The 26,117-nt window shown below is 54.5% G+C and overlaps 10 protein-coding genes across 10 annotated transcripts; 5 read left to right on the top strand and 5 right to left on the bottom strand.

The window, feature by feature from the left end:
• Nucleotides 1-1,793: 1,793 nt before the first annotated feature.
• Nucleotides 1,794-4,079, bottom strand: CCOS01_14497 (uncharacterized protein; the record flags this gene model as incomplete). Its single annotated transcript, XM_060462640.1, has 3 exons — nucleotides 1,794-3,448; nucleotides 3,500-3,961; nucleotides 4,037-4,079. The coding sequence occupies 3 exons, from the start codon at nucleotides 4,077-4,079 to the stop codon at nucleotides 1,794-1,796; spliced, it is 2,160 nt and encodes a 719-aa protein (XP_060307125.1).
• A 563-nt stretch (nucleotides 4,080-4,642) lies between these two features.
• On the top strand, nucleotides 4,643-6,687 carry CCOS01_14496 (BTB/POZ domain-containing protein; the record flags this gene model as incomplete). Its single annotated transcript, XM_060462639.1, has 3 exons — nucleotides 4,643-4,864; nucleotides 4,921-4,969; nucleotides 5,024-6,687. 3 exons carry the CDS (start codon nucleotides 4,643-4,645, stop codon nucleotides 6,685-6,687), a joined length of 1,935 nt encoding a protein of 644 aa, XP_060307124.1.
• A 395-nt stretch (nucleotides 6,688-7,082) lies between these two features.
• CCOS01_14495 (uncharacterized protein) lies at nucleotides 7,083-7,613 on the bottom strand (the record flags this gene model as incomplete). Its single annotated transcript, XM_060462638.1, has 1 exon — nucleotides 7,083-7,613. One exon carries the CDS (start codon nucleotides 7,611-7,613, stop codon nucleotides 7,083-7,085), a length of 531 nt encoding a protein of 176 aa, XP_060307123.1.
• Nucleotides 7,614-8,506: 893 nt separating this feature from the next.
• CCOS01_14494 (G-patch domain-containing protein) lies at nucleotides 8,507-11,175 on the top strand (the record flags this gene model as incomplete). The annotated part of the gene is made up of 4 exons (XM_060462637.1): nucleotides 8,507-9,043; nucleotides 9,127-9,181; nucleotides 9,236-9,511; nucleotides 9,569-11,175. 4 exons carry the CDS (start codon nucleotides 8,507-8,509, stop codon nucleotides 11,173-11,175), a joined length of 2,475 nt encoding a protein of 824 aa, XP_060307122.1.
• Nucleotides 11,176-11,475: 300 nt separating this feature from the next.
• On the bottom strand, nucleotides 11,476-14,240 carry CCOS01_14493 (choline/ethanolamine kinase; the record flags this gene model as incomplete). The annotated part of the gene is made up of 3 exons (XM_060462636.1): nucleotides 11,476-12,288; nucleotides 12,359-13,830; nucleotides 14,144-14,240. The coding sequence occupies 3 exons, from the start codon at nucleotides 14,238-14,240 to the stop codon at nucleotides 11,476-11,478; spliced, it is 2,382 nt and encodes a 793-aa protein (XP_060307121.1).
• Nucleotides 14,241-16,039: 1,799 nt separating this feature from the next.
• CCOS01_14492 (HAD-superfamily subfamily IIA hydrolase) lies at nucleotides 16,040-17,676 on the bottom strand (the record flags this gene model as incomplete). Its single annotated transcript, XM_060462635.1, has 3 exons — nucleotides 16,040-16,835; nucleotides 16,902-17,195; nucleotides 17,324-17,676. Coding segments are annotated over 3 exons (1,443 nt in total), but the record flags the coding sequence as incomplete, so codon positions are not given.
• A 677-nt stretch (nucleotides 17,677-18,353) lies between these two features.
• CCOS01_14491 (SCO1/SenC) lies at nucleotides 18,354-19,351 on the bottom strand (the record flags this gene model as incomplete). Its single annotated transcript, XM_060462634.1, has 3 exons — nucleotides 18,354-18,788; nucleotides 18,855-19,064; nucleotides 19,139-19,351. 3 exons carry the CDS (start codon nucleotides 19,349-19,351, stop codon nucleotides 18,354-18,356), a joined length of 858 nt encoding a protein of 285 aa, XP_060307119.1.
• A 425-nt stretch (nucleotides 19,352-19,776) lies between these two features.
• On the top strand, nucleotides 19,777-21,286 carry CCOS01_14490 (PHD-finger domain-containing protein; the record flags this gene model as incomplete). The annotated part of the gene is made up of 2 exons (XM_060462633.1): nucleotides 19,777-20,656; nucleotides 20,718-21,286. The coding sequence occupies 2 exons, from the start codon at nucleotides 19,777-19,779 to the stop codon at nucleotides 21,284-21,286; spliced, it is 1,449 nt and encodes a 482-aa protein (XP_060307118.1).
• A 1,341-nt stretch (nucleotides 21,287-22,627) lies between these two features.
• Nucleotides 22,628-24,214, top strand: CCOS01_14489 (eukaryotic aspartyl protease; the record flags this gene model as incomplete). Its single annotated transcript, XM_060462632.1, has 2 exons — nucleotides 22,628-23,242; nucleotides 23,303-24,214. The coding sequence occupies 2 exons, from the start codon at nucleotides 22,628-22,630 to the stop codon at nucleotides 24,212-24,214; spliced, it is 1,527 nt and encodes a 508-aa protein (XP_060307117.1).
• A 630-nt stretch (nucleotides 24,215-24,844) lies between these two features.
• On the top strand, nucleotides 24,845-25,994 carry CCOS01_14488 (phosphoribosylaminoimidazole-succinocarboxamide synthase; the record flags this gene model as incomplete). Its single annotated transcript, XM_060462631.1, has 3 exons — nucleotides 24,845-25,033; nucleotides 25,194-25,353; nucleotides 25,426-25,994. The coding sequence occupies 3 exons, from the start codon at nucleotides 24,845-24,847 to the stop codon at nucleotides 25,992-25,994; spliced, it is 918 nt and encodes a 305-aa protein (XP_060307116.1).
• Between the last annotated feature and the right edge of the window lie 123 nt (nucleotides 25,995-26,117).

Here is a 26,117-nt window from a genome sequence, read left to right as displayed (position 1 = left end):
CACTGGCCCCAACATCATGAGCTGATGAACGAACCATACACGGGTAGAATCCGGGTTCGGCTTGTGTCCCGATACCATGTTACCGTGAACAACCCCCCCCCCCCCGGAGCGCGTGGGCAAGTGGAGAGCACAAAGACACCGAGGGCAGAGGAGAGAGAGAGAGGGCATTCGGAAAAGCAAAAGCTCATATCTAGATCCAGAATACTCCCCTAAACCACCCGCAGAAGCAGCACTCAGAGCGATGACGGCGATGATATCGGCCATCAACAGCAGGGAGTACTCCCCTCCATATCCGTCCCGCCTGTCGTTGGAAAGAATGAGTCGGTGAAGCTAATGCAGCAAATGCCCGCAATCACGTACGTCGTCCATCATGTCTGTCTCAGCGCCATGATGACCGCGCATCGATGATCAGCAAACGTACTCAAGCGCGGCCCCCTCTGCCTCCTGTGCTCCTCTTAGGCTCCTCCCCCGTTTCCCTCCGTGCCTCCTCCCACACCCCGTCCCCCGTGGCCGCCGTGCCGCTCCCCTTCCCCCTCACATATCACATAACCCCTACTGATCCTCCTCACAGCGCATCGCCTAGCGTGGGATAGACACTCTGGCCAGCAAGAAGAACGCACGCTTATGCGGATGCGGACCGGTGTCCTCTGAGACATGCAGGCCGGTAAAGACCCGGCACTCGGGCAACACCCCCTTCAATCCCTCCCTCTATCGCATCACGGACGTCTCATTGAAACATCACAAAACTTCCTCTGTCATCGAAAGTGATGAGATCATCATAACGGCCGGTTTGGTAGGGCGGGTTCTTCGTTATCAAGTGAGTTGCAATAAACTCTGCGCTATTATCCAGGGGAGGGGGGAGGGGAGGTCTCAGGCTCTCAGAGACGGCATGCTTACCAAAGGCTTACAACGAACGTCGAAAAGCAAACATTGTTCAATATTTCTTGCTATTCCGCCGTTTGTTGTCTCGGGCTCTCGGTCTCGCTTAGAGAATCTACGGGGCGGCATATTATCGGCATATCATCGATTACGAGTCAAAGGAGACAACATGGCGTAAAGGTAGAATCTCGAAGCGATCTGGAATGTGAATTGTCTTGCGCGAAATATGACACGGCTGGCCGTTCTGGCCACGCCGCTCTGGTCAACCCCAGATGTCTTGAACTTCTTCCTGTGTGAAACGAGACTAAACCAGAACAGCATGCTTGAATGCCACGGGGACCATATACGGTTATAGTAAGTTATTCGTCAACGTGCCATTCATGTTGGCAACTATTGACACGCGGGTAACATCATATGCATGCGGTATCCAATACAACGAGATCAGTCATTCTATAGTTCACAACGTCATTGTACGAGAAGATCAAAACATAGTATGTGAAAAGATGAATATTTGTCTCGTCCGTGATAAAACTACACCTGCAAAGCCCTTATGCAACATGTACAGGTAACCAATAAAGCAATCTACCAAACGCCGTGGCAACGTCTGCATCGAAAATGAAACCCCAGCCGAGTCCGGCAACACCGTACCGTTCCAATCCAACACCTCCAAAATCCATCTTCATAAGTGTGAAAGTCAAGAGTCCCGTCTGATCATCACCGGGACTCAGGATTGCTGTGTATAGACACCCACAATTACCTCCATCGGAAGATATCCTTCAACTTTTTTCGGTGCCGCCAGAACAAAAGAGAGTGATAAATGAGCAACGACAATAACAACCAATGAATGACCCGTGTGCATGCTATGGTATCTTCGCCACCCAACGCTCTTGTATGCCAATTGAAAAGAAATGATCTTAGACTCTGGCCATGGGCTTACGTCTGATCAGGAACGGACTGGGCATCTCGTCCCGCTCGGGATCCCATACCGCGGCAGGCTCGCCGCCACTAGCCCGGCGGTCCGCGATACGATCCTTGAATGCCCTCTTAGGGCTCATGTTCTCGCCACCAGACATCACAGCGGAAAGAGGACGACCTCCTGCTCTGGCCTGCTGGAGTTCGACCAGCGTTCTGCCCTTGATGTTGTTCTTAGCCGCAACCTTACCGAGGGGCTCCTGATCCTTCTTGGTAGAGTTCTTGCGGGAAAGACCGCCGGGAGATTCGCTGCCGTTTGCAGCCGACAGGTTCGCTGCCGAAGGAATCTTACTCAATCGGCGGTTAGGCGACTGACAGCGCTCGCGGAGACCGCGGCTGAGGTCAGGGTTCGAGGCCATGTTGGGCAGCGAGGGCAGCGTCTTGTTCTGGTTCAAACCAGTTGCCGATCCTTGAGGCTTGACTCGAGTAATGGGAGCAGTCTTTTGAGACATCAAGACCGGACGGTTCTTGGACGTGAAAGGGTTGTGTTTCGACTTGATGTTGCGTGTTGGGGAGGGAACAATGTCCTCGTCGTCGGAGTCGATGCTGATGGTGTCACGAGGGACGTCCCACATGGGGTCGCCAGAAGAAGCGGCGTTGCCCGAGAATAGGTTTCCGCTGTTAAGCTTGGGCACCTGAGTTCCAGCATGTCGTCTAGGTGATAATGAAAGTGAAGCAATAGCGATAGGTGAGGGGGATGCCATCTCGATATCCATAGGGGTGCCTTGGCCGCCGACGAACATGGTTTGGGCTCTGCTGTAGGGGGTGCGAGTAGCCTTCTTGCTCGTGAAAGGACTGTCTGAAGAGATATCGGTGAGATCGGTACACGATGAGAGCTCGTCGTCTCCGCTACCGTTACCAACGGAAGATCTCGGGTAGTCTGACTTTGTTTGCGACGTTGCGAGGTCCAACGCGTGCATGGGCTCGGCAGCCAAGCTAATCGTCTTCTTCTGCAATTCGGCTTCGACACGAGACTGAACCTCGCTCTCGAATCGCTTTCGGAGGGCCTCAATTTCTGAGTTGATTTGCCGATCGATCTCGAGACGCGCCTTAACCTCCCACTCTCTTCGCAGCGAGCTGTCGACCTCTTGTCTGACGGAGGCCTTGTCAGCCTCAAAGGCGGCTGTTCTCTCTTTCAATTCCTTCTCGCGGCGAGCCAATGAATCCTCCTTCTTCTGAACGACCTTGTTGAGCTCAACAACTTCTCTCTCCTTTCTCATCAATCGCACAACAGGGAGATTGAGTAGTTGCGCAGTGTCCGGGCGGTGGTCGGGGTTGACTCTCAAGCAGTCCTTGATAGTGCCCATAAGCTCGCTGGAATAGCAGCTGGGAAGAGGCGAGACTTTGCCCTCCTTAATCTTCTGAACAAGCTGGAAATGCGATTTGGCGTTGAATGGGGGCTCGCGCGTGCAGAGCTCGTAGATGATGCAACCCAAAGACCAGATGTCCGACTTGAGTGTGTACTTCTCAGCGGCGCAGATTTCGGGCGACATGTAAAATGGTGTGCCGACATAGGTGGAGGCGAAGTCATGGGACTGAATCATCTTGGACAGGCCAAAGTCACCAAGCTTGACGGAGTTGTCCTCTCCAAGGAATACTGTTCTCAATTAGCACATGTCACATCGATTGATAGGGCGTTGAAACATACCATTCTCCGGCTTGAGATCGCGATGCAGAATGGTCATGGTTCCCGGGGGCGTCTTAGGCTTGGAAGCTGTGCTGAAGAGGCCCAGCACATTGCTGCCAACCTCGGGAGGGTCGATGCCATAATGGCATCTGTAGAGCGCAGTAACCAGCTGCGAGAAAATGCTCCACACGAATGACTCCTGTGCGCGCTGACCCTTGACAGCCAAATCTCTGATAACGCGACCGAGATCGCCATTACCACAGTACTCCATGTAGAGGTGAAGGTCTTGGGTTGATTTGAGGTGTTCGCGATGGTAGTAGCCGACGATATTTTGATGGCGGAGGGTTGAGAGGATGTGGAATTCGGCGTGGAGCTGCTCTCGCTCCTTTTGCGACATCTTGAGGTAGCTGATTTCCTTCCGACACATGACGAGGTTATCGGCCTTTCTTCGAACCTTTCGGATGATTCCAAAGGAACCATGGCCTGTTGGATTGTTTGATTAGTGAAGAGCCCTTTGGTCGGTTGCAACGTGAAAAGCTCGTGAATGGTAGTGCCTACCGATTTTCTCCAGCACCTCATACTTATCCGCCTCCAAAGACATCTTGGATGCAACACGCAATGAATTTGATTAAAGTGAATCTTTGTATGTATCCATAGAAGTTGAGAGGCAAAGAAAAGCGACGGTCGCGAACCTGCTATGTTAGTATCCGAGCTGTTGGTGGTGGTTGACCGGGAAAGGTGCACTGCAAGTCAAAGCTGTGAACTTGGTTGCATGGGACTAACAAGATCGAGCTCGGGTAAACAACTGGGGGCCGATGCCATGGCAACGACGCTAGTAACGGAGCTGAGATAATCCAGCTCCATGTCTCGAAGTGGGTCAATTTCGCGTATCTCTTATCGATAAGTTAGAACTTTAGCTCTGGAGGGGTTCAATGGTGGGGCACTGATGATGTACTGGAAGCCATCACGTAAGGAAGGTCCAAAGTGGCCCGTGCAGAGGCGACCTCATGGAGTTATCGGACTTCATTCTCACTGAGATCTTCAATGTCCCAGATGTGGAGGCGAACTTGAACTTGTCTCTTATTTGATGCATTTCTTTCATATAACCATTTGCTTAGACTTTTCAGGCTATAGAGATCCGTCCTGTTCGTTGAGTTCGTCATCATGGTTCTCCGAAAAGATGAATTAGAAGTACAGCTTAAAGAAGAGCATGAGTTGATCGCAAATGGCGTACTTAGAGAGGACAACCCCTTGGATCAGACGGCCGAGTTCGAGGCTTTCCTGCTGGCTTGCAGAAGAGGCGACCTGAAGACGTGTCAGGAGCTGATCTCGGCTGGCGTGAATATCAATGGCAAAGATCGTTTTGATTACACACCCTTGATTGTTGTGAGTAGGCAGTCCCCGTACCTTTGGCTGAGGTCTCACTGACAATAAGCATCAAGGCCAGTTTATGTGGGCATCTAGAACTCGTACAACTACTTCTTGAGTCCGGTGGGTTATACATATTGACGTACAGTGAGACGTATTAACTGATCAACTTAAAAGGTGCACTGGCCGAAAGGAACACGTTTCAGGGCGAACGATGCATTTACAACGCCCTCAATGATAGGATACGAAATCTCCTGCTAGAGTATGATTATTCCAAGTCTACAGACCCGCTCCAACCTTGGGCCGGACACATTACCAGCCTACTTTCCAAGAACGTTCCAAGGACAACCGACATCAGCCTCATTGCAGCAGCGCAGTCCTTCAACATGCACAAGTTCCTCCTAGCAGCACGGACTCCGTACTTCAGGAAGAAGCTCGATGGCGCACCCGATACCGCAACATGGAAGCTCCCGACCACCTACCCGCTCGAGTCTTTCCAAGTCGCCCTACGCTATCTGTACCTAGGAGAAGTACCCAAGGATGTGGTCAATGCTCGCAGTACCGTGACGGAAGAAGAGGTTCTCACTGGTGTTGATAAGCTCAGCAAACAGCTCGAGATCGAGCAACTATGGGAGGCAATCCTGGCGGGCAACGACCGGCGACTGTCGCGCCAGAGGTACGAGGACGAGGTGAAGCGCGCGCAGGCCCAGATTGATCGTTTCTACCGGGAGAAGGTCCTGGGCCACAAAATGATCGTGGAGACGAAGAGGGTCGGCGAAGTGAAATGGCGTCACGACAACTCCATCTTTGCCGATTGCCTCCTTTGCGCACACGAGCCGGAAAGCGACGAGATCGAGAATGATGCGGAGGATCCTGACAATGTTGTCCATGCTGTCGGCATTCCGCTCGGCCTTGCATCCAACGGCGATAAACCCAGGAAACGGCCTCGAAAGTCGGTGGTCTACCCCGTTCATAAGGCGATGCTCATCCGCAGCCCGTACTTCGAGACCATGTTCTCCAGCGAGTTCAGAGAGGCACAGGACTCGGAGAACCTACACGTCGTCACAGTGGACTGTATGCCCGAGGTCCTCGAAATTGTGCTTACGTTCTTGTACACTGAGAAGGTGGACTGCCCTCTGGATTTCGCGTTGGATTTGCTCTACACGGCCGACATTCTCTTCCTCGACAAGCTCAAGACGAAAGCAGCGCAAGCCATTAGTACCCTCGGAAGCGGCAGTAGCAACATCTGGGCTGATCGCACCCACAGACCCGATGGAGAGGATCACCGGGAAGAGGATATGGAGCCTATTAACATCTACGACGTCATCCACGCGGCGTGGGACCTGCGTGTCCAGCGCCTGGAAGAGTTTGCTGCTCGGTACCTGGCCAACCGCTTAGAGGACTACATTGATGAGGCCGAGTTTGCGGACCTGATCAAGGAAAGTGCAGAGAGACTCAAGAACCGTGAAGAGACAGACACCATTGAGTTGTTGGATGATATCCGATATTATCTGGGCGAGCGCTTCCGTTTGCGTTTTGAGGACGCTAATCTTGAGGAGATGATGGATGAAGAGGGAGAGATCAACCCCGAATTGGCAGAGGCCATCGCTGCACAGAGCGAACAGTTGAATGAGGAGATCTGTGAAAATGGTGCTACCCCACAGGAAACCGCCCCTGTTACTTCCGCTATTGAGCCTGTTGAGAATGGCGAAGATGGAGAGGGAGTCAAGACTCTTGGTGGAGAGGTGGCCGAAGACGAGTTCGCTTCAGATGCGATCAATTACCAGATCTTACTTGGAAAGATCGATACAATGCTGGATCATCTGAAGCTAGATGCATAGATGACTTGGCGCGCTTGGATACCGAGATACAGGCAAATTAAATGCCCATATTCTGTCACAAATATTAAAAGTGCTGATATGTCCAAAATGTTGAATCTATACTGTGAGACTTCAATGAGGGCGCCGTAAATGTCTTTCCCTGCTCATGACCCATGACCTAGGTGAGCCCCTTGAACGCCCAAGACGTGATAGTCTCCAATCGGCACGCGTCATGCTTGATCAAGTGACACAGCTTATTAGTTAACTTACCTACTGGCGAAAAGGATATCACGTCTGGATTTGCGAGCAGCTCATTCCGTGTGATGGTAAACTCCCTGGCACGGATGGAAGCAGCCTGCATCTTTCACAAATGTGATGCGCATTCTTACGAAAATGGTCATCAAATGTTTAAAAATTCATGTTTGAGTTGGACTAGAGCTTTCTAGATGGCTTCGATCCCCAACAGTCTCTTTCTGCCCAGCAATACCATCTCGATTCGCCCTCCACACGCCCTCTTCGCCATGGAACTCCTCCCGCTTCCATACCTCGACCTTGGCCTTGCACTCCTCCAACGCCTCCTCACCAGCCCTCCACGCAGCCTGTCTATGCGGTGACGACACCGCAATCAAGATGCTCTCCTCGCCGATGGGGACTGTTCCCAAACGGTGAATCATGGCGAAGCCTTTCAAGCTGTGCTTCTCGACGATGGCCTTGGCGATGGACATCATGGTGCGGAGGGCAAGCGGCGTGTAGGCGCTGTACTGCAGCTCTTTGACGGGTTTGTCGCCGAATGTGTCGCGTGTTGTGCCAGAGAAGAGGACGATGGCGCCGGCTTGTGGTGAGCGGACTCGGTTCATGATGGCTGAAGCGTCGAGGAGATGGTAGGTAAGGGCAACGTAGCAGGAGTCCTCGGAGACCTCCCACGGTCCTTGATCTTGGTTCTCCATGCCTATGGGATTTGCGAACAATAGAGGTGGAAAGATGTGTCTGCTCCTTCGAGTCGTGGTTGATGGCAGAAAGAAATGGTGGGGTTGAGGCCGTGTAAGTATCCAAGATGACGATGGGCTTTTTGAAGTTGAAGGATTTAGTTGAAGGATTTTGGTCAACGCCGCTCAACTCTCTGTTGGAGATCTAATGCAACAAACTTGAAATGATCAATAATTCTCTCTCAGTTGCCAACGATATGCTGATTACTTAAGAACCTTGGGTTGAAATTACCTCAAAAGATGACAATGATGAACGTGGGGAGGACGAAGTTGATGAGTACCCAGGTACAAGGTACAAGGATGGAGGAACGCGGACCAGGTCCATACCAACCTTATCGACGACCCCGCTTGACTAAGCAAGAGATAAGGTGCAATCCCATGAAACCTACCTAGGCAGCCGCAAGTCGACTTCGAATGGAAGTTGCCAGGGGGGTGAGCTTCTGCCGGCCCGAGCTTTGTTTGAACCATCCCTTCTTCATTCCCGACTTCGCCCAAGCCCATTACTGAGGCCCGTCGCCCTCTGTGTTCCACCAATACCTGGTTGAAGCATAAAGGCACGGTCTTGTCGTACGCCTCACGAGGGGACAGCACCGCGCCTTACTCCTTCCTTCCCTCCTCTTCTTCTTTCCGGACCAAGCAAAACTCGACCCAAATCACGCCCGAAGCAGCGCGCATAAAGATCGGACACACCCCTTCCTGCGATCCGCGATCATGTACGAGGACAACCATCGCGCGCGCGAGAGGGGACCGTACGAGCGACGAAGATCCCCTCTACGAGATCAACAACAGTATTCAGACAACGACGGCTTTCGAACGCGGCAGGGTAAAGAGACTAAGCTGAGCCTGCGGAGGACATGACCATCTGCAGTACATCTGGCTGGTTTGAGCTTCTGCTAACTTGCCCACGGGACGACGAGACTCTTCTAGGTCTCCCCCCAGGAATAACCTCGAGCTGTCCTACGACGACGACAGCTACGCCCCGGAGGATACCCGCCGTCGCGAGCGCGACTGGGATCGGGACCGGAATTGGGATCGTGAGACTGCAGAATACCGCGCAAGAGACCACGACCGTTACTACCATGGACCGCCGCGTGAGGCCCACGAGCCACGTCCTCGATCGGGAGATCAAGGCGGTGGTCGGGATGACTATATGGATCGCCGTGATGAAGACGCTGCGCTACTTCACCCACATGACGGCGACGACCGCGGATCACGTCGTTACGATCGAGATGGCCGGGGCTACTCTCGCCCTCACTACGACGATAGCACTCGCCGCGATGATGCCCGACGTGGTACTGACGAGGATCTTCGTCATTTTTCCGCCTCTCCAGGTGGCAGCCCAGATCGCCATCCTCGTCGCGATCGTTCTACATCGCCTCTTCGACAAGCTGGTACTCCGAGTGATACTGTAATCCTGGAAGGTTTACCATCCGATGTATCTCTCGAGACGGTGCGGGATTGTCTCTTTAAACAGTCCGATCTATCACAATATCCATCTGTCGATCTTCGCATCCCCTCAACTGGGCGAGGTAAGCCACCTATCCCCCAACCCTCTCACCTGCACTTGCTTACATCTTCGCCAGGCAAGCGTCGCGCTTTCGCGCAGTTCGAGAATGTCGAGCAGGCGGTCGAGTTTGTTAAAGCAAACTACCCTAAGCTTGTTATCAATTTCTTTAGCGGGGAGGTTGATGATAGCACGGATGGCATGACCCTGATTTACATCCATTACGCAAGGAACCGCGATGACGCTGAGCGGGAAAGTCGCGCTGGAACTGCCGCTAATTGGAGCTGTCCGACCTGTGACTTTTCAAACTATGCGACCAGAAGCCGTTGCAAGAACTGCGGCGGTCCGCCCACAGGTATGCACATTCAACGATCCTTCTTACGGAAGTGCGAGACCGTACTGACTCGGCCAGATCCGTCCCAATACCGATTTCTATTGACTGGCGAGAGCGATGCATCCGATACACCTTCTCAGATCTTGGTTTTCTTCCCTTTGGCGCCATCCGTCAACGAGGATGTGTTCTCGGCGGGAGCTGGAAAACTAGAGCTGGTGCAAAAGCAAGCAGCAGCAAGGAATTCCGGCGACGGGCCAAAGCTCAAGTCCACTGCCCCGACAGGCGATGCATCTGGCTACGGCGCAAGGCCGGGCTCTCTCCACCGCACATTCTTGATGCGTGATCAAGAGACGAACGAGTCATTCAACTTTGGATTCGCCGAGTTCTGGACAGTGGAAGATGCGATGGCGGCCATGAAGAAGTTTCAGATGATGCGCGAATTCACGATTGCCACGAAGCCTGTGACAGTTTCGACCATCCATCTGGGCGTCTTCGTGCCAGAACTCAGGGAAGTGACGCGATTTAACGAGCGTGTCTCGTTCAACCCGCTCTTCAACCCGGCTATTCGGGTCAAGTACTGGGAGCCCCACGTCTATCCCAGCCAGAGAGTGATCACCGAGGTTCCCCCTGGCGGCACCTCTGGAGACGGAGGCAAAGGGGATGCTGCCGACGAGGCGAAGAAGGGCAAGAAACGCAAGGCGGACGGGAATCTGCCCGCCTCTTCCACCAAAAAGTCGGTACCGATGGCTGGACAAATGGCGTTTTGGCAGAAACGGCATGTCGAAATACACGAGGGCAAGCGAGCCGCCGATGCAGTTGGTGAAAATGGTCAATCGGAAGAGCGCGCCCCTGTGAAGATCTCTCTATCTGGCGCGAACGCAATTTCTACCGGCCCTATCAAGATTTCTTTGACTGGGGCAAGCCTTCCGAAAGCCCCTGCTCCGACAGCATCGCCGAATGGGGCCCCTACTATTGAGCACTCTCAGACACCCGCGCCTCAGACGGGAACTGCGGCTCCAGACAAGACATCTACGCCGGAAGCATCAGTATCATACGTGGACCGCGAAAAGATCTGCTGTTTGATCTGCATGATGAAGTATAAATCTCTGGATGATCTAAGTACGCATGAAAAGTCAAGAAATCACAAGAACGCTACTGCAGATGAGGAGAAGGTCAAGGCAGCTAAGCCGCGACTAGCTGCCCGCGACAAGAGGATGGCAAAGCAAGCAGAAGAGCAGCCGGCGGCACCAGCGGCGGACGAGGAATCAGCACCGCAGTACCGCGACCGCGCCAAGGAGCGAAGAGAGGTGTTTAACCAACCCGCAAAACCAAAGGTACCCGTCCAAGGCGGTAATAAACCAGCGCGCAAAGACGATAAGACCGCCAATCCCCCGGCGGCGGCATCTAAGGAGAAGACACCTCCGCCGGCGCCTCCGAAATCCAAGGGCGCGGGGATGCTGGCCAAGATGGGCTGGAGCACGGGGCAGGGCTTGGGCGCCAACGGCGACGGCCGCACCGAGGTGATTGCTACGCACGCGTACCAGGAGGGTGTCGGCCTCGGCGCCGAGGGCGGGAACCTGGGCGACGCGGCGGAGCTCGCGCAGCGCAAGACGACGAACAGTTATGCCGAGTATGTGAATACGGTGCAGGATCGGGCTAGGGAGCGGTATAACAAGATGGGTTGAGGTGCTTTTTGGGTGATAACGGACAATGGAGATACTGCTTGTGGTGTTTACTACCGCGAGGAAGTAGAGATGGGAGGAGCAAGGCTGTCATAGAGTAGCTACTAGCACAACACGTGCAGCGCAAGAAACTTCTAGATGGCACACAAGAATACAACAATGCTCCACTACAACTAAACATTTCACATCACTAGACTTTTTTTGAGCTTTGAAATCTGGTACATTGTAAACGGTGTATGTGCAAAAGAAAGGCACCCAAAAAAAAAAAGTAGCCAGTCTCCGTCAAATGCTAGGTTACTACTTTCAGTAATCCACAATCTTGAGCCGGGACTGCACGTCCTCGGGCAACTCCTCCTTCTTCACGATCCCCATGAGCACACAATCGCCCAGGAAGAAGAACGCTCGCTCCTGCGCGTAGCCCAGGTAATCGTACTCGTCGCCCTCGTCCTCGGCCTCCGCGGCAGCCTGCACCTCAGCCTTGGCGTCCGCGTCGCCCGCGGCCGCGGCGGCCTCGTTCTGCGCCTGCTTCTCCTGCTGCTCGATTTCCTCCTGGGACTCGAACCCGGGGACTTTAGCCTGGATGACGCCCCACGCTACCCACTGCGCGCTGTTGATGCCGCGCCAGAGGCGGGTTTCCTCGTAGAGTTCCTTGATCTCGGCCTCGACGGCCTCCTCTGCGCGGCGCTCTTCTTCTTTCCAGTGGTTGGGCGGGACGCGGGCGTCGAGCATGAACTCGACGATGGAGGATGAGGAGCTGGTGGGGAGGAGGGCGGGCGTGCCGACGGCGCTGCTGCCGTCTGCGGCGCCGGCGGGGGTGAGGCGGGGGGTGGAGGCGCCGCCGTGGGTGTATTGGGGGCGGTGCTCGACGTAGGCTTTGAGGAAGCGGCGCTGTTCCTGGATGGTTGGGTAGACTGCCGTGTTGCAGAGGAAGGGGAGGGATTCGTGGTGGTAGTTGTAGGACCATTCTGTGAAGTGGTTTGCGAACTCGAGGCCTGGGACGTTGGCGGCGGCGTACTCGAAGTCGATTACGACGAGCTGCTTGTGCTCGTTTGCTGGCTTCAGGAGGGGGGACTTTTCGTCGTCGGGGCGCATGCGGAGGATGTTGCCGTATTGGGTCTGGAAGAGCGTGTTAGCTGGTGACTGACTTTGACATTTGGGGGTAAAAGATAGGGGCAAGTGCACTCACGTCGTTGTGGGCAAAAACGAGACGCTCGCGGATGGCGTGGCCCTTGTAGGCGCTGAGAGCCAACTCGCGATACTTGTCGTAAAGCTCCTTAAACTGCTTCCACTCCACACCACACACGTACCCGCGGTCGCGGAAGACGCAGTTGCCATTGCGTACGCCTTCGTCGAGGGCGCAAATCTTCTTCTCGACGTTGCCGAGCCAGGCATCCCAATTCTTGAGCACGGCAGGTCCCTCATCCTTTTCTCTGTCCAAGACGTCGATGCCAAAGTGGAGCTCCCGCATGCGCTTAGCAATCTGCTTGGAGGTATCGGGATCGCGCAGGTCGTTGGGGGTGAGGGTGATGGAGTTGAAGTACTCCTCGAAGCGGCCGTTGGTGAAGCACCCGAGGAGTCTCGGGCCAATCTTCTTTCGCGCCAGTCGCCGGAGCACGCTAAGTTCGTTCTCGCGGTCGATGAGGGCTTCGAGTCCGTAGATGCGCAAGAGGAGCTTTGGTGGGGGCTTCTTGCCGGGTACTTCCCCGAGGTCTTCGGGAGGAGAGACGACGTAGACGGCGTTGGTCAAGGCTCCGCTGAGACGTTGCACGATGACGCTGTTGCCACTGTCCAGAGGAACTCTTCTCCAACCCTTGATTCTCAGAGTATGGGCTAGACGCACAATCTCATTCTTGAACGTTTCCCAGGCCTTCTCCTTCTCGTCCGCCTGGCCACCAAGGGTCAGGTCGTCGGTACTCTTGCCACCACCACTGTAGCTGAGGGTCTTTGAGTTGTCGAGAATTGCGTCGCAGGTTGGTACTATGACATCCTCGCCGATGTAATCGGTGTCGGAGCTTGCCGTCCTGTGGAGCATGCTACGCGACAAGGACTTCTTGTGACGGAGGGAGGGGCGCCTGCCGACCTTGGGGCTCATTTGAGGCACCGAGCTGATTCCCATAGAAGCCATGCTGTCCTCTATGATCTTCTGCAGCCTATCGAAGGAAACGTCGCTGGAATCGGAGTCGATGGAGTCCGAGCGTGAGCGAGGAGCAGCGGGCTGGGCTGTCGGGTCTGCCGTCTCTGCCGCAGGAGATTGTTCCTTCTTGGTCTTTGACTGCGGTGAGCGGCGTCGGGGCGATGTCTTGCTCTTCCGGGCAGCCTTCTTCTTCTTCTCATGCTCTAACCAGTCGTTGAGCTGGGCAAGCAGCTTCTGACTCTCGTAGTGGGCCTTGTGGCCGTGGCGATGGTGGTGATGAGAGGCTTGAGCTGCGGCTGCGGCAGCAGCAGCAGCAGCAGCAGCGGTAGCATCGTCGGAAGACGGGCCAGGCGACGGCTCCATGACAGGGGAAGAGCGAGACGATGAGGAGCTGGTGAGGCCCATGCGACCTGTCAACCTCTTGGCCATGTTGGCGGCGTACTGTCTCTTGTGGTGATGATCGGAAGGCGGGGCAGGTGGAGGCGGGGCGACAGCGTCAGCCTCTGGCTCAGCGATTTGAACGACTGTGAGAAGGTTAGTACATCATGTGTCTTTTCTTACACGTCATAAGCCCAGCAACGATACCGGTCCATCAAGCCGTGTCTGCGATGAGCAGTAAAGTGTTCCTGGGTGACGCGGGGCAGGCACGCAGACATGGGCACAAGCATGAGCATTGAAACGAGTTACTATCGCGGCTCGACTGCCAGCCACATGTGTGCGACCCCTTATCCCCCCATCACTGTCGAGATGACACGATACCACTTGATGGGAGTGCCGAGCCTGCAGACCGTGGGTATGTTTAAAATGAGACGAAGCCAGACGTTTTTTTGAACTGACCTTTGGCGGTGTTGGACGCGCACTCTTCATCCGTCTTCATGGCTGATCGCAGGGGCTGCTGCTGTCCAGTGATCTGGGGCGACGAAGAGGATGACATCTTGGCAGGCAAGACAGAGGAAGAAGAGGCGGGCGCAACAGAGTTTATGAGAGAAGGGAGTCTCGCGCGCGCGCACAAAGTCGGGTAATGGTGCTAGGTTCGCGGCTATACGGATAGAGGAAATTTTGCTCGCGTGAGATGACAGGGGATTTGCAATGTGCGTCGGTGAAGAAAATCGAGGTTATCCTCCTTTGGGGAGGTGAGAGGTGACAGTTTGCGATTGCAGCTTAGGTTGGGTATGGGGGAGCCTGGAGGGGAGGGGCTCAGAGAATGGGAATCCCACGATAAGTACGGAGTCGGGTGCTAGAGGTTTCTTATCGGGCCCGGCGCAAAAAGACACGGAGCGGTTTATCGTGGGGCACGCAGGCGACACGGGTCACCTTCAGACCAGGTAGGTAAGGTACCTGGTAGTGTAAGATGGACCCCAACTGTGAGGGGTGACGGGGGGGCTGGCTGCAGGCTGGGTTAGGTTGGGTTCTCGAAGTGGTTCTGGAAGAGGAAGATTTACGAGAGGATGAGACGAGAATGGCAAGAGTTTGTGCGGGGAAACGATGCAAAGAAGAAGGGTGTTCAGATGAAGGGCCAAAGAATAGAAAAGAAAGACACAACAAAACACGTTGAGCGGTTGTTAGGCGAATTACAGCCACAGCAAAAGGGCAACTAGTCGTGTGGTGCGAGGTTCTGAGGAGGTTGCAGTTATGGGCCGTTGGTCGCTTTGGTTGACCGAGCCGTGGGGACGGGGACCACTGGGGAGAGCTCCAGGCAGTGGACCTCCAGCTGGAAGTGGTCAGGTGCACCCCTCGCCGTCATCCCTGCCCGCTTTACAAAAGTAAGTAGTGCGTATATACTGCGTAAAGGTAGGTACCTTATCATTGGTCCCAGGTTCCTTATAGCGCGCTTTAGACCGTACATTGTCCCGCAGTGCCGCAAATGCACCCGACGACAACCGCACAAATTTGGTATTCCGCCGACTTCCGCCCACCTCACATGTCAAGGTACCTTGTCTTGTCTTCAGGTAACTGCACAATTCCAGAGCAAGGGTTCTTCTTATCGTCGCACTAACACCAATTCGCTCCTCCATCACTTCACCACCAGCTAAAAAAAACTCGGGAAGGATTCTGTCACCGACATGACATCTCACGAGGCCACAGAAACATACTTTAGAGTACCTTAACCAACGTCAAGTTTGGCACCTTTAAGTCTCTGTCAGCCCGGTTCCATGGCAATGCCACGCAACCACGCAACCATCCCGAAAAGACAAGACTAAATGTGACGTCAGGGGGACCCTACTGTACCAGTCGGGAGCTCCCGACCCTTGCTTTCCATGGCATGGCGCGCGCGTCTTGCATGTGACGTACATGGCGACACACCAACAGTTCGCCCCCAAAATTGACAGCAGTTGACATCAATTGACAGCTTTGGGCGAAAATGGTATTTGGGTTCTTCTCCAATTACCATGCCGGTAATTGCCATGTGCCTCAATTGACCGTCCAATCTCCTTCTTTAAATGTACACGACGCTATATCGCTGGGACAGACCGTGTAGACGTCTAAATTGCAAAATCCTGCTTCAATACATGTACAGACCTTGGTACACGTACTTTTAGCACACACTGCACACACACACACTCTCTCTCTCTTTCTCTCTCTCTCGATTGAGCTCTGCCACACCTTGTATTACACGGTCCAGCTGGCTTTGTAGTTACACGCTCTGCCATTCACCGGTGGGCTACGACTATATTGCCTAAATACAACACACTACTTGAGAAGCTTCTAGTACCAACATGCTCCAACGCATGGCTAGATCTTGGCCGACCTTCCCTCCCTCTGCAACGCCCACTCAACCGCCGCCTTGACATCATCCACAATCATCTTGGGCTCATGCGTAGGCGCGCCCCTCTCCTGGCTCCAAACACCCGTCTTCACCAGCACAGAAGCCCACTCCGTCTCCTCGTTACTGTAATCATTCGCGCCCCGGATGTCGCTCTCCGGGTTATCCCCCACCATGTACACCGTCTTCAACGGCGCGGCATCTCCACCACCACCACTCTTACTCTTACCAAGCAGCGCCTTTCGATGGGCATCAAGAACCCGCTCTGCATACTGATACGTAGTCGCAAACGGCTTCCCAAACACAGTCCTCTTCAACTCCGCCTGCCCCGCCGTGACCTCCTTCCACACGCCCGCCACAGCCGCCTGGAATGCCCCCTGTCCGAACCGCGGCTGGTGGTACGTCGTCGACCAGAACAGGTCCGCATTCGAAAAGATGAGCGGGGGCTGCCCGTCTTGCTGCCACCCGCCGTTCGGCAGCGACGCGTCGCCGTTCTTGGGCGAGTACGTTCCCAGCAGACCGTTGCGCGACAAGAGCAGGTCGGTGATGATTTGGATGTCGAGAGCCCAGTCCCGCGGGTCGTTGAAGACGAACATTGCGTCGATTTTGAGCGCGTCCGCGTCTGCTACGGTGCCGTCGTGGATCGGTTTCGGTAGGGTCTCGTGGGAGTCTGCGTAGACCGACTTTTTGAGGAGTTCAAAGGGGAATACTTCGGGGTGGGCGTGGATGATGTCTGCAGGCGTCACCACGTTCTTGAAGCCGTACCTTGTTGGATTGTCAGTTGGTGTGAAGCTTAGAGAGCATGCGAACTCTCAAAGGTGATTGACTTACAGCTTGGCAATCTCTCTGCACTTCCTCGCATCGGCACCCGTCAGGAAGATGGTCTTGTCTCCCAGTCCCTCCGGCCCCTGCACCAGCTCTTGAAAGGGAGTGTGCGACTGGACAAAGTTGTCCACCGAGAGCTTGACCCCGAGCTTGTCGCTCAGGTCCTTCACCCGGACGGCCTCGGGCTTGCCTCCGCCGTTGGTCAGGAGGATGAACGGGATGTTGTTGTCGTTGAGATACTGCAGCGACTCGGCGGCCCCGGGAATGGGCTTGGCCACGTGCAACAGAACGCCATCGATGCTGCCCTCTCTCGTTAGTCACGTCTCTTACACAGTTCCTGGTGGAACATGGGTGATGGTTATGGCTTCCAGGACCTCATCGGGCCCCCCAATGAGCTACGCCTTCTCGCGCTGTTGGGTTTGACTCACTCAAAAGCAAATGCAAACGACGGGGCTTCGCCCGCCTCGAAAACCGGCTTCTTGCTACTGAACCACCGTTCCGAACCAAAAGTCTTGGTGGCGCCCGGTAATCTCGTCAAAGGCAGCGTAACCCTCCTCAGCCCGGAAAGTTCTCTCTCGTGACGCCCGATACCGGCAGCCGCGCACCTGAAAGGTGTCGGTGAAGTGGTGAGTGGCCTCGAGACGAGCCGACCGAGGCCCGTTGTCCTGACTGCCTGTCTCATGATGTGTAAAATGCAAGTCCCTTCAAAATCAATCTGGAATTCAAATATGCTGCATGACAGAACGTGAAAGGAAAAATGGGTGCTGTTTGAGTGTAAGAGTGATGATGAGTCGAGGTTGCCCGTGTGGTCGAGGTTGAGCCCGTGGGCACGGATAACGGATAACGGTCAACACTGACTGAGCTCTCCCCTGCAGGGGACCTACCCCTGCCATCCGTCCAATGCTCTCCGCTCGCTCGCTAATTTTAGCGGCTGAGTCGACCTCAGGTCTGCGGGGTGCGTCTTGAGCCCATCATTCAATGCAACGCCTTGAAACCGGCCGCCTCATTATTAGGTGAGGAAGCTACATTCTGATACCAAAGACCTATAATTCAGATAGATGCGTTCCTTCTCATAGTTCATGATTCATGTGTGTTAGTCGCCAAAGACAACAGTCTGGATTTCTGTAGATAGCATCAAAGCTACGAAGGCTCAGGAGGGAGTTTGATGATTCCGTACTAGGTACAAGAAATGTTTCCTTAAAATGCAATTACGGTGCACTCACTGCCATAACTACAGTCTCAAAGATACATCGACCTCCATTCGTTGAGAATCAAGGCTAAATTGAGGAAGGCTGCAATAATGTTCCATCGATTGCAAACATTCCAAGGCATTGCAGTGTGATTGAGTGGTCTTGGAGCAAAGATGGCTCAAAGGTCTATCCATATAACAGTTGATAGTACATATTACACAAGTTGGTACACCACGCACTTTCATCAATCTTCTCGCTTTCTCTCAACCTACTCCTCCTTCTTCCACCCTCCCTGCCAATCATTCATATGGTCCAGAATAATCTTGGCCGCCTGCGACGGCGAGTGCTGCCGCCCCAGCGCCTCAACAAAGTCGCCCTCGGGGTCCATCAGGTAAAAGTATATGCTGTGGTCCACCAAGTAGTCCTGGCCCGGCTTGACGTGCTGCGGCGTGCTGAAATAGACGCGGTACAGCTTGCACATGGCCTTGATCTCGTCGTAGGTGCCCGTCAGGCCGATGAATTTCGGGTGGAACTCGGACAGGTACTCCTTGACCACCTTGGGAGTGTCGCGCTCCGGGTCGCAGGTGATGAAGAGGGGCAGGACGGAGCCGGGGCGCTGCTTCTCGACGAGGTCGTACATCTGGGCCATCTTGTCGAGTTCGTCGGGGCAGATGTCGGGGCAGTGCGTGAAGCCGAAGTAGACCTGTGGCAGACATTGTCAGCTTTTTCTTGTTCTTCTTCCCTTGCGATATTGTACGGCTCCACGAACCAGTGCGTAGCGACCCTTCATATCCTCGCTGGTGAACTTGTTGCCGTTCTGGTCGGTCAACTCGAACTGTCCTCCCACCTTGGGCCGTCCCATGCCCTTAGTCGCCTCCGCAATGCGCTTGCGCTCCATGCGCTGCTTCTCGGCCTCAAAGTACCATGTCAGACCAACACCGGTTCCGACGAACAGCAGGCCTGCCTTCCACGAAAAGGGCTGGTTCAGACATCCAGTCAGCATGACCACTCTCAATGACAACGGCACCCAAGTACTCTAGATAGAGACCATACCCCTGCTCTGTATCTGCTCTTTGCCTCCTCTACGGTCTTGAACGTCTTCGTCCTCCTTTGCGCCGGGGAAGGTCTCGTCTGAAGCATGTTCGGCGCAGCGGTAGTCGGCCGGGTCTGCTTAGGAGACGTCGATTGGGAGATGCATCGTCGGCATTGTGTCGAAATTGTGGAGGAAAGAGACTTCCACAGAAGCCTCGTAGTGGCTTGCGACATGGTTGAGGTAATTGAAGATTTAATCAACGAGATGATGCAGGCCGACCGGGAAATCTGGGAGCCTTCGTCATTCGAAAATCGTAAGACTCCAAAAAAGCTCTCGGTGAGCTTGGGCCACCTGCCAAAATATTGTGGGTCGGAAGAACCATTGATGCGGTATTCCTTCCCTATCGTTCTGTTCACCGAAACAGACCGAGAGCTAGCCGATCTCACCGAGATAGCCGTGGGTCTTTTCTTAACGCTGGACCTTCCACTCTCACTCACTCTCATTCTGTAACTTCAATCTAGTGAACCTCAGCGCCGTGCATCACGTAACAAACGAAATTGTTTTTCCTTTTTCTTTTCACTAAAACTCACTCTTTGTTCTCACCCTGCGCTCTCAATATCTGTGTTCCACTTTCAGGTCGTCACTGCTGTAAAGATATATGCTGGAAGCCATGGATTCAGACATGGAGCCAAAGATCAAAGGCGGCGAGGATGGGGATCTCGAGATGGAAGACGCGCCCGGCCAAGTTTCCACCACATCTCAAACGGCACTTCAGAATACAGAAGAGGAGCAAACGGATTTCATTACGGCGCCGTCATCACAACCCAATTCTTCTCTCCCCCCTCCAACTAGAGAGGCTTTCTCTCCTTCCACCATTCTAGAAAGCACCGAGAAGCCATCAGAATCTCAAAAGATGGGACCGAAGAAGAAGGGAACCGCTGCAGTCAAGAAGGTGCCGAAAAGACCCAAGGGTGGTCCATCGAAATCAAGCAAGCCCAAGAAGCAGACTGACGCAACGTCCACGACATCATCCGCTAATCTACAAGATGACTTGGCAGGAGGTTCCGATGAAGAATCAGACAACGGACCGTATTGCATCTGCCGCGGTCCAGACGATCACCGGTTCATGATCTCTTGCGACATGTGCGACGACTGGTTCCACGGCGAGTGCATTGGCATGAGCAAGGAGGTTGGCGAGAACCTCATTGAGCGTTTCGTCTGCCCTAACTGCGCAGACGGCGACCAGAACGTCAGCCTCTTCAAGAAGACGTGCTCGTACAGGAACTGCATAAAGGCCGCGCGTCTCTATGATGGGCCGGAGAACAGCAGCGTCTTCTGCAGCGATGAGCATGCGCACATGTTTTGGGAGAAGAGCATCGCGGCCCTGCCGAAGAAGCACTCATCCAAGAACGGTACGCAGGACGGACTTACTCAGGAGGAGGTCATGGGTCTGTTGGCTAGCACGCTTGCCGGTGTCGACTCGGATGATGGCAGATGGAAGGTCCGAACCAAGCCGTTTGCTCCAAAGCATAACGGAGGTACGCAAATCAGTTCAACGGCTCAACTGGATTGCGCAATTAGACTAACTACTTCATGCAGCTGAAAGCCCTGAATCTAAGACTAAGAATCTTATACCAGCGTATCTCACCGAGGAGGAGAAGGAGATTCTTACAGTGTCAGCCGCGGAGCGAAAGAAGCTGGGCGAAGAGGTCCTCCTCTGCCAAAAGATGCTCCAGATCCTCGAGTGGTCCAACGACCGGCGAAAGGCCCTCATCGCCTCCAAGCAATTCGAAGACGCGGCATGCGGCTACGACTACCGCCTCGACCAGGTGGGCGTCGTGGGCCCCTTTGCCAACTGGCTCAAGTCGGATGAGGCCAAGGAGATCTACAAGGCGGGCAACCTCGACGTCGGCAGCCGGCTGAGCGGCGAGGACAAGAATCTTTGCGACAAGAAGCGTTGCAAGCCTCATCAGGGATGGTACTCAATCCACACTAGAGATGTGAAGTACCAGATGAAGCTCCTGGCTGTGGATGCGAACACGAGGCTGGATGCGGAGCGCCGCATCAAGGAGGCGGCGGCGGAACGGAAGCTGAGGAAGGAGGCGGAGCACAATACCGTGCAGCGTGTTTTGCCGGATGGGACTCTGGGCCCGCCCATAGCCACTTGAGATGGCTTTGGCTTCGATTCAAGATTTGAGATTTGTAATAAGGCGATGGCGAGGACAAGGCGTTTCCGGGGTCAAAAAGGCTTGAGATATTGCGATGCCCAGCCAGAATACCTAGGCTGTGTCTCGACACTGCGACAGGGAGGCAATGTAGTCCAGTCACTTTGGAGTGCTTTGGAGAGATGGCCGAAAGCCGTCTAAAATCACAATCACGACTTGGTACGATTCCCGGCATGGCGGTGATGAAGAATGGTATTAATCTGGGCCTTTACCCATCGGCATCAATATCATTCAACTTCCCACCTCTTTGCCGGTTACCATTTCCCCTTCAGTTGACAGGTTTATTCACCATGCAAAGCCAACGCAGCAAAGACATAATACCAAGAAATGAAGCATTCTGTGGAACCATAATGCTAGAAGCAAGGGATCAAACATCCTTCAAAGGATGTTCACCTCGTACAAATCGCCAGTGACTAAGCACCCCGGATACGCCAAGACGTCAATTCGGCCCGCGACTTGTCTCTGCTTGTCTTTGATCCTTCAACTTTCCCACACCAAATAATTTCTCACCCATTTTCCCATCTTCTCATTTGCCATACACACTCATTTTGGCATGCTCCCCGCGTCATACACTAAGCAAAGCAACCCACACCAAGAATGCGTCAAGAAATAACAAAGCCCCTGAATGTACGGATAGGGCATTCCACCAAGTGTCCATCATGATATTCCGCACCCAATGGCCCTCCATGGCCCCGTTTCCCTTGCCGCCAAGCACAGAGCCGAGGAACCCGTTCTGCCCGTCTGGGGTGTTCTGCTGTGCCTCTCTAACCATCTCGGGGCTGGCGTGACCAGACTATCAAACCCCAAATCTCCAAATCTCGTAAAAACAACGAGCTCTCAAGGTGGCGCGAGGTCTGCCTACCGGTATTATGCAGTCAGGCTAGCTCCAACGGCCCCAGATAGGTAGCCCTGCTGGGCGTGGCTCCAAAGAGTCTTGCCTTTCTTCCCCATTTTTGCGGCTGTACTAGAGGAGAGCTCCCGCTGTTGTCCCATTGACAGAAAAGGACGTGCGATCCCGTCGCCGTTTGGCATCTGACAGCTCCGGCCAGCGATACTCTGCTTTCTTCTTTTTCCTGTAGTCTCAACAGCCTTGTGTTGCTTACCGGCTCATGTCCCCGGTTTCTCGAATACCCGTCCAGACGTCTGCTAGGATAAGCTTCTCCGCATAAGAAGCAGTCTGCGGGGGTGGAGCAGACGTAAACAACAGGGACTCGATCTCCAACCACGGGCGTCCGTTTCTCGAGGGAGTCGATGCTTTGGGCCCCCCCTCCCCAGTCCACAGGGATGAAGCTATCCACGACGACCTTGGCCCTCGCGGCCCTGGCGTCGGAAGCCGTCTCGCAAAAGGTCATCTCAGCCAACTTCCACAAGATCCAGCTCCCCGTAGACCTGGTTCAAATCACCCGCCGCGACACCCTCACCCTCGCGGCGCTCAACAACATCACGGGCGGCGGGTACTACTCAGAAGTCGAGATCGGCACCCCGGGACAGAAGGCGCTGCTGCACGTCGACACGGGCAGCAGCGACACGTGGATCGTCGACAAGCAGGCCGACCTCTGCACGAGCACGAAGCTGCAGCGCCAGTACGAGACGGGGTGTACCGAGACATACAACTCGACGGCGAGCTCGACGTACAAGGTCGTCGGTCAGAACGGGTTTGATATCACGTACCTTGACGGCAAGAACATCAAGGGAGACTACATCTCGGATGTCGTCAGCATCAATGGGAAGACGGTCAAGGACCAGCAGCTTGGTCTGGCGATTCAGACGGTCAAGGGCACGGGGTTGATTGGTCTGGGGTTCTCACAGACTGTGGCGACGAAGCGCAAGTATCCTACCATTCTCGACAACATGGTTACGCAAGGTGTCATAGGCAGAAAAGCCTTCAGTATATGGCTGGTAAGGGAGGCGCTCTACAACTTTCAATCCTCCAGCATGTCCACTGACAGTGACGGGTAGAATGATCTTTCGTCGTCTGAGGGAACATTACTGTTCGGCGGCATTGACACGGAGAAATACATCGGCTCGCTCACCACGCTCCCGCTCGTCAACGACCACCACTCGGGTAACATGACAAGCTACAGCATATCCATGACCGGCGTCGAAATCGAAACACCAGACGGCAAGACGGTCAACATGGCCGGGGACAACTTCAACGCAGCAACCGTCCTCGACTCCGGGTCAACGGTATGCCTCCTCCCTGAGCAAATGGCAAAGTCTATCTGGGTTAAATACGACGTCGTCGATGCGGGTTACGGCTTCATCGACTGCAAGTGGCGAGGTCCCCAGGGCGAGGGGATCTTTTTCGACTTTGCTTTCGCCGGCGTCAAGATCCGCGTCCCGATGGAGGAGATGGTCCTGGATAACCTTGACCCGATCATGGACCAGCTCAAGGGCCTCACCCCGTTCGACAAGCCCTGCATGTTTGGTATCCAGAATAGCGCCACGTTCGACGTCAACAGCACAGAGTTTGCGCTGCTGGGCGACACGTTCCTGCGCAGTGCATACGTCGTCTACGACGAGGCGAACCACCAGGTCGGCATCGCACAGTCGAATCTCAACGCGACCCGGACCAATGTGATTGAGCTCCGGGCGGGCGAGACTGCCTTGCCGACGGCCACGGGTGTGGCGAGCCAAGCTAGTACGCCGGCGCCGACGTCGACGAGGGCGGGGACGGGGACGATGACGAGGACGGCGGCTGCTGGAATGGATACGTCGGTAGCGTCGGCAGGCGCTTCGACGCCGTCGTCGAGCGAGTCACCGAATGCCGCGTCACATCCTGGGCTGGTGGCCTCGGAAACGGACGGCTTTTTGGTAATGGTGCTCATGTCTGTCTTTGCTGTCGTTGGCGCGGCGCTGATGGCGGGTTAATTCTCATATGCATATACTTACTCATACTTTCTAAATGATAATGTAATTTGACGTCAAGGTACAGACGCTCTTCCTCGCGTCTGGCATGCCTCCAAAGCGTGGCCTATATTGCATTCACTGCATCTTCATTCGGTCTGTAGATTGTTTGAGAGAGAGAAGTATCTCAATTGAATCAATAATTGACCTGATGTATTCAGTCAATCGCAATTCAGACTGTCGTCTCAAACTGCGGAATGTCACTGCTTAAAGTTCGAACCCATCAATGGAGGGGGGGAACCGGTGGAGCGGCTGCACCCGAAGGGGAAATTTTTTTCACGCCGGTTTTTCGTCACCCGTGCCGAGCGGACGGTGCGCCGCGACCTTTTCAACCTTTTGAACGTCTCCCAACCTCATCCCGAACTCGGCTTCGAAAACCTGACTCATCCTCCGTCTTCTATTCACCAAGGTGCGCCAGATTACTGTTTACAAGGCTCTAACTCACGTTGCTCACATCTCCCGACTTTGGTTGACCTCTCCGTCCCTTGTCGCGCTATAACAACTCGACTGCCCCTCCATTGAACCCCTCCAAAGCCGACAATTTCAACCCCTCCACCCCACATTCACTCACCTCATTCACACGGCTCTCACACAATGGCGACTGCTAGCGTCACATCCGTCGACCTCACCGGCCTTAAGAAAATCGGCCAGGGCAAGGTTCGCGATGTCTTCGAGGTCGACGACAAGACGCTCCTCTTCGTCGCCTCCGACCGCGTCTCGGCTTTTGATGTCGTCATGAAGAACGGCATCCCTGACAAGGGCGCCATCCTCACCCACGCCTCTGTAAGGCTCATTCTCTCATTCCGCACCACTCACTCACTCACTCACCCACTCACTCACTCAAATCCTCTCACTCTTCACAACCCCTTCTCATTCTATATCCTCGAATATTAGATCATGTGAGAAGTCATCTTTACTAATGCGACTGCTCAACGGCACATAGGCCCACTGGTTCAAGGTTCTCACCGACCGAGTCCCGGGCCTCAAGACCCACTTCATCACCCTCGACCCCCCGGCCGGCCTGCCCGCCGCCGACGCCGCTCTCATCAAGAACCGCGCCATGCAGGTCCGCCGCCTCAAGGTCATTCCCCTCGAGGCCATCGGTATGTCTCAACCCCATGCTTCTCATACTAAACCTTCTCGTGATTGTAAATACTGACCGTAACCCCAACAAGTCCGCGGCTACCTCACCGGCTCCGCCTGGAATGAATACAAGTCAAAGGGCACCGTCCACGGCATCCCCGTCCCCGCCGGCATGCAACAATCCCAAGCCTTCGCCACGCCCCTCTACACCCCCTCCACAAAGGCAGAACAGGGCGAGCACGACGAGAACATCCACCCGGACGAGGCCGTCAAGCTCGTCGGAGCCAAGTACGCCAACCGCGTCGAGGAGCTCGCCCTCCAGCTCTACGCCGCGGCGCGCAACTACGCCGCCGAGCGCGGCATCATCCTCGCCGACACCAAGTTCGAGTTCGGCGTCGACCCGGACACGGACGAGGTCGTGCTCGTGGACGAGGTGCTCACGCCCGACAGCAGTCGGTACTGGCCTGCTGCTGGTTACGCTGTCGGCCGCGACCAGGAGAGCTTCGATAAGCAGTTTATTCGCAACTGGTTGATTGAGCAGGGGCTCAAGGGGAAGGAGGGTGTCGCGCTGCCGGAGGATGTGTGCAAGGCTACGGCGGAGAAGTATAAGGATGTGTTTGTCAAGTTGGTGGGGAAGAGCTTTGATGAGGTTGTTGCGTGAGGGGAGTGCTGAGGGGATGGACAGTCGTGTTTACTATCAGTCTTTTGCTATATTACAGTCTCTGGAATTGCTACCTAGAGTCAAAAAGAACTGGGAATGGCATAAGAATAGAAAAGAAGTTCT

The sequence above is a fragment of the Colletotrichum costaricense genome, assembly GCF_030867565.1.
Source record: "Colletotrichum costaricense strain IMI 309622 chromosome Unknown Scaffold_20.1, whole genome shotgun sequence".
NCBI classification, from domain to species: Eukaryota; Fungi; Ascomycota; class Sordariomycetes; order Glomerellales; family Glomerellaceae; genus Colletotrichum; species Colletotrichum costaricense.
The sequence above is the reverse complement of the archived record's forward strand: the minus strand, read 5'-3'. Positions and strand labels throughout refer to the sequence as shown.